The following is a 9,942-nucleotide window of genomic DNA, read 5'->3' as shown; positions in this document are numbered from 1 at the left end:
ATGAATTACAGTTAAACAGAGCATCAGATCTTCTACCCTTTGCAGCAGGAACTCAGATCTGATGCACAGTGGCAATGCCTAACTCTAGAGGCAGGTCTCTGACATACTGTAAGTGCTTTACCAGAAGTTGTCACTTGGAACTAGTGACAAAGATGTGTTCAAGTACAAATGCTAAGGGTAACTAACTGTGTTTCCATGTAAGACACCGGTGCCTGAAAAGTTGTATACATAAGACCACATATCAGGTAATCTTCTGTGTTCATGTTTAGCAGAGTATTCTTACAATAGCTTGACACACATCTTAGCTAGTTAAATGCTGGAAACAGGCAGAATTACACAATTACATAAATTGGTTCTAAATACAAAACAGCCACGAAGTTGAAGCAGTATTTAAGCCCTCAAATAATACAGCCCAGTTTTGACATAAATCATGCTGATTAGGAGGAGCCACCGTATTTTGTGCTACTCAGCATCACATGGTGGTTTCAGCTACACTAGCAAACTTCAAGATGTGTATAAGATAAAATGAGAGTCCTCTTGTTCTGCGTTTCTAGTACACTCAATGTCCAGTCTAGAAATCACATTGCATACAAACTAATCAAGAGAAACAACTTCTCGTCATATTGTGGCAAGTAACAAAGAAAAAAAGAAAGCAGAAGCCCATTTGAAAGACAAAAACATCTTGTCACATATGATCTCATATTTGTTGATAGTTCTTGCTACATTATAGCAGAAGGCTTAGCTCTTGTCTTCAGACATTCTGCTCAACATCCATATTCCTGTCAGTTCACAGTATGGGAAGAATTCCTCACTCAGCTTTTTACCAATTTGTCTAATCAGACAGCTCCCAACTAAGGAATTTTTAGCTTTTTGCATATCTGTCCGTTGAATATCTTCAACTCAATGCAAACCCATTGACTACAACAAATAACAACTGCTTATCATAGCATAATTCATGTTGGAAATTACCTAAGGTGACCACCTAGGCCAGTCTTCTGCTAAGGTTAGATTAAAATTCAGGATGGAATATGCTTCAATATTTCTTTAGCATTGAACTGGTTGGTCTTCTTTTTGCACTCGCTACCTTTTTTTTTTTTTTTTTGTCATCTATTCCATGATATGGCCTTCTTGGGCATACCTTGGTTTCTCAGTAGTCACTGAGCAATTTCTCTGGCTCCAGAGGTTAAAATGAGTTTACAGTTTGTAGGTTTCATGACTAAAAATACCACAGATGTGAAAAAAAATTACTCTCATTTTAGTAGACCAACTGACAGTACTACTTATTTACATGTAGCTTGGCTTCAGCCTGACCTGGATTCCACTTGTGTATTTTCATTGACCTTCTACTGATTGGTTGGAATTTTAGGTCCACCTCTGTTGCTGATGCCAGCAGATGGGACTGATATCTGACATCTGGTTTTATTTTTTCAGAAAACTGAAATCCTCCATGCACATGCTTATTTCTTTAGGAGTGTACCCACTCTGGAAAGACATGGTTTCCACAAACAGGTTTTAGTGCCTGTTCTGATCTTCTGAATGAGATACTTTGAAATTAAAGTACCAAGGAGATGCTGAAGCAGAACAACATGTTGCTACCAAGACCTGCAACAACTCCAGTAATCCAGCCACCTTGTACCATCATAGAATGCAGTTTTAGCATTGCAGACCTTTGTGACTGACAGCAGCTGGAATTGCAAATTCAACCAGACTTACTTCCATGTAGGTCTAGAACTGTTTTCTGTGTGCTTAAAAACAGTTCTCAGTATCATTTTAATGCATTTTAAGAGTTTAATCCATTGAATAACATTTTCATTTGCTGCCATCCCTCCTAAGTGACCGTCTTCTTTACACACGGGGGTCATTGTTCTGTGTTCCTACTTGCAGAGGCAATGGCTGTTCCCAAGCCATAGAGGTTCAATAGAAACATCCAGTTGTTTTATGTGATCTGCTGAAAGATTACTGTTACTTAGTGGGCTGTGAGAGTTGGTAAAGTAAAAAATTTTAGATATTTACACATCTGTGTTCCACTGGTGTGTCACCTGTGCATAAAATTCTGAATAATAATTCTGAAAAATACTGAAAAACTGAGAGAGTCTTCTCTAACACAACTTCTGGCAGCCTGCAGTGCTGGAACTGGAAATCTGGTTTTCTATTGCAGCCATGGCAGAGATGTGAGTTTAGCTGATGAGGCCCATGTCAGCCTATATGCAGCCACAGCTCAGTTACTGATCTTAGAGCAGCTGCATATACATCAGCACAGTCTCCTCAGTGTCCATATCATCTCTATGACATGAAGAAAATCGTGTACCATAGCAGCAGCTGTTAACATTTCTGACCTTCCTTTGCCTATTCTTCCAAAAATCAGGTGGTAATGATATCCTGTTCACCTTCCAGATACGGCATCACCTGTTACTTTATACACTCACAGGTAATAATTGGTGTGTGGTGTCAGTGAACCCTTCTGAAATATTTTCTCCTAGTCAGATAGAATTATGTCTGCAGTTCAACATCAGCGAGCCCTTGGAAATTTCAGTCTGCATGGTGGATAAAGGCAAATGATCATATTCTTCCATTGATGCAGTTACTGAATTGTGCTGGCAGCTCAGAATCAGTGACTTCACTTCTTTTTTGAAGTTGCTATTTAGGAAACCATAGATAACAGGGTTGACACAGGTGGAAGCCATAGCTACCAGGTGGCATAATGAGAAGATCAGGTTGTGGTGGCAAGGTGAAATGATTTTGTAATTCCAGTCTACGATGGTGTTGAAAATATGCAGTGGTAGCCAGCAAACAGCAAAAGCAGCCACCATAGATGCTAACAAAATGTTTATCCTTCTCAGCTGAACTGCTCGGTTGCTGTATTCACTCTTCTCAAACATGTCCTTTCTCTTCTGTAGACGTAAGTAGATACGCAGGTAGCAAAGTATAATGAAGAACAGCGGGATGCAATATTGCAAGAGCAGTAGAGTGGTGGTGTAGATAAGTTTGTGTTGCTCAGAAGGCCACGAGTTGATGCATATGGCCTTATCAGTGGAAAAATTCATGAAGTGTGAGAGCTGCTCATACAAGTCATTAGACAAGATGGATGTGGTCAAAAAGGGTAGGGACATGAGACATGCTAAAATCCAAATTACTCCAATTCCTAGATAGGCTTGGGAGGTATTTGGCCTCCAACCAGTTGGGTTTATGATGAGCTGGTGTCTTTCCAGAGCAATAAGGACAAGGGAAAGTATTGACACTGTCACAGTTGTGCACTGAGTAAAAGAGGTCATTTTGCACATGACTTCTCCAAATATCCAGTAGTCCATCATGGTGTAAACAATGGTGAAAGGCAGGCAGACAAGACACATAAACAAGTCTGAAATTATTAAATTGGAAATTAGGATGTTGGTGACATTGGCCTTTTCCTTCTGCCTGGCAATGACGGCAATCAGACAGATGTTTCCCACAATCCCTAGGACAGTCTCCAAGCTGTAAGAGGTGGCCAGGAAGACAGTAAGGTCGGTGATGTTCATGCACTGATTAGAAATGTTCATGGGAAAGCTTCGGTTTGAGTTCCAGTTCTTGCTGTTCAGGAAATGAAAACCATCGTTAGCAGCCCTTGTCTTATTCATCCTGAATTCCAAAATATTTATCACAAAGGATGGTAGTCGAACACAATTTAGGTCTTCTGGAGCCAGCCTAAAATGGGCTTTATCTGTTCCGTCTGGCTGTGGAAGATCTGGGTGTATCTGCAAAGGAAAGGAAAAAATATCTTTTGTTATGCTTCAAGAAATTAGTCAAAAGGGCAAGGAGGGAGACAGGGAGGCAAATGCCAGAGATTCTGTGTATATTCTGCAGCTCCCTCGTATATAGTTTATTAGATTATAAAATGGAGCCCTTTGCTAAACTGTGGTATGAAAGTCTGTGCAACTCTATTGAATTATGACCGTGTTTATTCATTTTGAGGTTGTCCCATGGATTTAAGAACATCTTAACTTCATTATTTAACTCAGTGCAGTATCTTGAACATCACTAATGCAGTAGAGTGGTGATCTAAGAAAACTGGATCAAAACCCACCTGGAGGTAAAAATTGTGTGCACTACTGTTTTTGCAAGGTTCTGATCCAAAACTGGGCAGTGGGCATTGTGGGGCTTCATTTACCTTCAGCTGAGCTAAACATCAATGTGAAAAGTAAGTCATAATAGGTGTATAAAGCCAACACTAAAATATCTTATGTGAGTTAATCTGTGAAATGCAATTGTGACTGTAGCCAGAGCTTGCGTTTGGGCAAAACAATCACCACGCAAAAATTCAGGCTCATTCTCAGGAGGGATATCATGGGACAATTTTTCAAAAGTCTAAAATAATTCAAAATCATTTCAACATATTTCAGCTTCTACACAGTTGTGATAGGTCATGGGAACTGCAGTCCAAATATCTTCCTTCCCCATTCTGGATGAACCCCAGTGCCCTTAAAGCTGTGATGTCTCCCCTAATGCAGCCATGACAGGGTTTATCAGAAATAAAGTCCAGTCTCCTGATTTTGGCTTTAAGAGTGAGTGATTTTTATAATGTCTGTTAATCCCTTCTGAGAAGCTTCTTATTGATTCTCCCTCAGTATCATTTTGCTTTCTTCACCCAAAAAACTTCAAGTGTTTTAATAGTATGTGCTGTCTCCTAGATACTGTTCCTGCACGGACAAATAGGTCTGCTTCTTAATCACCACGAGCTGGGATTTTCAATGGGGTGTCAGGGAGCTGAAACCATGGAATTAATCTGTGCTGCACACTTTTGGAAATCTCATAGGACTGCTTAGAGTCTCCCAGATGACTCCTGTGAGCCATAGCAAAGGCTACCTTATAAACCCGATCCTGGAGTCCAAATCCTCTATGTCAAGGAATCAAAGAAAAAAATCTGACTCTGCTGGGAGTTCTCATCAGGCCAGAGGCAGTTTCATGCTGTGCAAAGGCTTGTAGTATGAAAAGTAAATAAATACTCAGGGAAAAACACTATTTAACCACTACGTGACCCTTTCCTCAGTGATAAAATGTCACTCAAACAAGTTTTAGTGGTTGTGAAAAGCTTCTGAGCTTCAGAAAAAAACAACTGCTCAAGGTATGAATATGTAAATAAAATGGTATAGTGAGCTTATCAGTTTGAGTAGCATTTACTGCTGAACAACTGTGTGCCTAAAGATAACCAGTACTGTACAAAAAAACCACCTACTTTCCTACAATTTTTTCTTTGCCTTGTCTTTCTTGTTATGAATTTTACTGTATGTTTCTAGAGATGTTGCCTCTCAGGAACTAAAGAAAGCAATAGTGTGCAGTAAATAAAAAGAAGGTTTGGGATCATCGTTCTGCTTGATCAGCAAAAATAAATGAGTACAGTAAATTCTTTCGGTACTTTGTTAGCATTGATTTTGCTATTTTGCTACTTTGATTTATCTAACTGTATCTATCTGTATTTCTGTCATCTATCTGTATCCATCCAAAACAGTGAAGACAGTCACACAAGCAAAATATAGTAATCCATTCTTTCTCATAATCTTTCATTTCCTCAGTAGTTTAAATCTTAATTAAAGAGGGCAAAGGAAATTTTCCAAATTGTGGATATAGGTATGACTCCTTCTGTCCACTCACTTTTGTGTTGTTGCCCAATCCATGTGAACAGATTGATTCATTTTCTGGAACAAAAAGAAGAGGCAATGATGGCTGGATTGCATGTTCACATAGGGGGAGGGTATGGTGGTCTGTTTTAGTGTGAAAAGGGATATAGAATGAAAAACCACCAACCAACCCTGTAGTTTTTAATGATTGCTGGCCAGTGACGATGCTGCAAATGAAACAGAGCAAAGGGATCAGCAGCCTGCAATATTATTTGGTACCAGTCAAAAGAGATAAGTTTTGGCATTTGGACAGGACAAATAGATTCTGCTGTAAACAAAACACAAGCTTTTTGCTACAGTCCCAGCATAGTGTCCTTAGCTACAGTATCCTCAACAACAAACACATGGTTCTCTTTTGTTGCTTAAGAAATATTTGCAGAGTTATTACAAACATCTGTGTCCCACAGAGTAAGCCCTCTCAAGGGTCCCAGACACTTCTGGATGTGCTGAGGTGTCAGTGAGGAGAACTAATAATGCTGAAGCAAAAAAAAAAAGTGGTGGAGCCACCTGGAAAACAAAAGCCAGATCCCACAAGTTTAAGGGGCACATTTCCAAGAGGTATGCCACAGACTGAGCATGGCTGTGCATTTCATACAGATGGCAAATGTGGTGGGGATAAAGAGCATCTCTAAAGGCTCTGCAATGTGTACTGTTGGGTTAGAAGCTCCCTCTCTTAACATCTTGCATTCCATAGTGTCCCCACGAAGTGACCGTCAGGCACCTCCTGGGAATTCATTCTTATGGTACTGCCCAGAGGTAAATAAGGAATTATCACCCTCTTAACACAGGTAAGGGGACTGAGAGAGGGATCTGAGACATGAGTTGTCCAGTGTTTCAGGGGAACCTGTGGTACACTATGCCAACCAGATGTCTTGGGAAAAGTCAGTGCCTAGATCACTTAGGTCTGTAATTCTCTTAAACTCTTATTCCAGCAACCATAATATGAAAAACAGTTCTAGAAAAAATAGAAAAATAAATAACGCAGTGACCTTATACTTATGCATCCTATTATGGTATCCTTGGATAGCAGATCTCAAGAATAGTCACTGCCAAGTGCTGTGTTTGACTTTCAAGGTGTTTGATTGCCATTCAGTTTAGTCTGAACCAAGAGCCAGCAATAAGCAATGTGTACATATTCTATTTAGACATTTGAATCAAATGTTAGCTAATATACTGAATCACCAATGCAGTGGGAACGAGGGTGTTAATCCCCTCACTATATTGAAGGTTTGTTGATTACCCCACAAAACACAGCAATAATGTTATTGGCTAAGAAAAAACAGCTTTTGTCTCTTGAAAGTGAAGCAATACTTGCTTGGCTTGTAGAAGCAAGAAGTATGTCTCCTAAATCAATTCGCTGAGAGATTGAGGGAAAAGGTATTTTTTGTTGTTTGCTTGTTTGTTTTTAAAGAAGAAAGAGGAATCCTTTTCAGAACCCTTAATGAACTTCAAGAAACAAAAAGCTAACATGGTCAAAAGCAAGGAGTTTCTTCTCTAGTTGATGCAGCATGAGATAGTTTCTCTGAAAAGCAAGTGTCTCAAAAGTCTACATCAAATCAACAGGCTATAGAAGGAAGTAGAGAAGAAGCTTTCAAATTCAGTGTAATTTAAATTCCAGAAGTACATATTTTATAGATGTTCATCATTCTGCTCTTTGTGTTGGAAGAAAGGAAGAAGAGCAGGCAAGGTTTGAAGGGTTTGTCTTGCTGAACAACACAGCCTTCTGAACTAACAAATGTCACTCAGGTTGTCTCAAAAAAAGAAACCAAACTATCACTAGTCAGCTTGAAAGCCTTGCCTCAGAGCATTATCCTGTATTTCCCATAAAAATTCCGCAAAGAAAAGGGAATTCTGCAGAGATGGGTCAGGGAAGAAAATAAAACCTTCAGTGGGTTTGAAGGAGACTGCTAGACCATAAGTGGCTACAAGCAGTTAATGCATGACTGCCCTTTTGAGAGACCTCTGGACTTGAAGACATCCTATGAAAACCTCTATAAAACCTGTTTTCCTGGAGGCAGGACAAAGCAGGGGACTGCTACGGATGCTACGATCTATGTGCCCAGTGGGAAAGGGTGGGTCATTCTTGCAAAGTGGATCGTGATCATCTATTCCCTGTCATCAAATAACAGTCTCCATAGTTGTGATGGACAATGGAAATCAATTTCCACATCAGATATAAATCAAAGGGGAAAAAAGGGTTTGCAGTGTTTGGCTTCATTATCTGGTACTTAGAAGCATTTGCTTATCTAACTCAGAATTAAAGTAGTTGCTCAAACAACTGCTGCTTTCAGTCCATAAGAGTTTCTGAGAGAAGCAATTCCTAAAGACATCCTGTGATTGTACCGTTTATTTAAAGAGTTACAGCAGTTATCTGGAGTAAAGCAGCTATTGTCTTCCTTTTATAAACTAGAAACAAAGGAGCAGTGGAAAACTTCAGCAGAATGCTAGAATTCATATTGCAGATATTAATTGAGGTGGTGAGGACTGACTGACTGACAGTGGTGTCCTCTTTTGGCTGGCAGCCACATTATCTCAGTAAAATAGATTTGCCCTGTCTAGCCTTACATACTAAAGAAAGGCTAAAAATCATTTGGCTGTTCTTACAGCTTTCCAGGAAGGCAACACAACTAGAAGAGGAAACATGCCACTGAGTATGCACAGACATCCCACAGCAATATTAAATCCATAAGGGATTTGATACAATTAAAATTAATGGTGTAGTCCACCATTTGTTTTAACTCTGTGTTGCAAAATTATTGGGAACAACTGTCTTAGGTCATTGAAAAAGCCATATATGAAAAAAAATTCTAAAATATGCATAATTAGGGTATAGAACAACTTGTGTATATTAATCTGTTACAAGTCTATAAAATTGGGAGATGGTATAAATACCCAGGAAAGTAAGTACTTTTTCATCCTCTCATATCTGCTTGTTTTCAGATGGAAACCCTTTAGAGGTTATGAAGTTCTGAGTTAACCTTCTCTGATCATGTAGAAAGTAGGGAAGTTTACAAAAGCATCTACTCCAACTTTTTATTTTCTGATTAAATTTATAACAACCTAACCAAAGATTTGGAGCCAGCTCACAAAGGCAAAATGTGAGTAGCAGGTCAGCAGACTGGAGAATGGCAGTTAGTCCCTGATTTCTTAAGAGTAAAGGCCATTGTAACAAGGTCTCTATCCAAGAGAAAAAACCTATATTTTTGCAATGGTGATCTTTACCAAAGGAAGCTGTGAGTCCATAAAACATTGCAACAGGCACCTTAGCAGACAGCCAGTTAGGATATCTGGAGAGTGATGCGATGTGTACTATCAGAAGCTGCATGGGTTGGGTGAGGAATAAGAAATCTCAGGGACTAGGAGATAAGAAGTGTTTTCCAGTGACCAGTGGGAACAAGAAAGTCTTTCTGTCACACTTCAGGGTGGCAGGGAGCACAGCTGAACCCTACAGATCTCCCAAGAACCTGCCATCTCCCTCTTGCACCCTGAAAGGTTGCAAAGCTCTGCTCAGTAGATACAAGGGTTAGGCCTTATAAAGTCAGACTGTATTCATTTATCAAACATAGTCACCTGCTTTTTTAACACTAACAGGTAATAACTTTAATAAAGAGCTCTGAGGTCTTGACAATCTGAAATAGATAATTTAGAAAATTCTTACCTGTTACCGATGGAGAGAATCACTGCAGTTGATGCACATTTCTATTTTGGAAGAAAGAAGGAATGTTGAAGCAGTGAAGTAAGATCTTCTGTGCCCTAGCAGTCCAGCAGAGAAGCTCTCCTTGCTGTTTCTGTAGGTAATTTGGATGGCATGTCTCTCCCTCTCCCCCTCTCTCTCCCGCCCTCTTTCCTTCCCTCCCTTCAATTTAGCCAATGAATTCTGCTTTATGGTTATGGTCTACTTTGAAGTTCTGGCTCCCTCTGCTGTTATATAAATATACAAATTCTAGGGATACTTGGGAGGAATAGCAACTTCAGAAAAAAGCTATGAAGTATCTGAAGCTCAGTGTGCACCCATGCTGCACGTGAGTGAGATCTCAAGTGAAAGCAAAGAGACAACTAATCCTGTTCTCCTTGATGAGGCACGATTTTTGTAGGGATCAAAGAGAATTTTGCCTCATACTTATGAAAAGGTTGCCAGTGTCAGTTTTCTCAGTTTTTCCATTCCATCACAGACAGATTTTTTTAGAAGAGTGCAGGCTACAAGTCCTTAGATTGTGAAAGGGGAAGAGGCACCGTGTAACTCAGGCAAAGAACTCAGAAATGTATGACCTCTGAGAGAGTTGGAAACAGA

At 39.7% G+C, this 9,942-nt stretch overlaps 1 protein-coding gene across 2 annotated transcripts; it reads right to left on the bottom strand.

Moving 5' to 3' along the window:
- Positions 1 to 2,266: 2,266 nt before the first annotated feature.
- NPY4R2 (neuropeptide Y receptor Y4-2) lies at positions 2,267 to 9,409 on the bottom strand. Of its 2 annotated transcripts, none has more exons than XM_008929807.2 (2): positions 9,310 to 9,409; positions 2,267 to 3,567 (listed from the first exon to the last, which is right to left on the bottom strand). In XM_008929807.2, exon 2 carries the CDS (start codon positions 3,534 to 3,536, stop codon positions 2,481 to 2,483), a length of 1,056 nt encoding a protein of 351 aa, XP_008928055.2. In that variant the 5' UTR covers positions 3,537 to 3,567; positions 9,310 to 9,409; the 3' UTR covers positions 2,267 to 2,480. The 2 variants fall into 2 exon arrangements, with proteins under 2 accessions (XP_008928055.2, XP_017924423.1); XM_018068934.1 differs by having other exon boundaries at positions 2,267 to 3,731; positions 9,310 to 9,399.
- Between the last annotated feature and the right edge of the window lie 533 nt (positions 9,410 to 9,942).

This window comes from Manacus vitellinus, unplaced genomic scaffold (assembly GCF_001715985.3).
Source record: "Manacus vitellinus isolate BGI_N305 unplaced genomic scaffold, ASM171598v3 scaffold_15_pilon, whole genome shotgun sequence".
Lineage (NCBI taxonomy): Eukaryota > Metazoa > Chordata > Aves > Passeriformes > Pipridae > Manacus > Manacus vitellinus.
The sequence above is the reverse complement of the archived record's forward strand: the minus strand, read 5'-3'. Positions and strand labels throughout refer to the sequence as shown.

Coding starts and splice junctions, on each gene's coding strand:
- NPY4R2 (XM_018068934.1), bottom strand. CDS start 3,614: ATGAATAAGACAAGGGCTGCTAACGATGGTTTTCATTTCCTGAACAGC.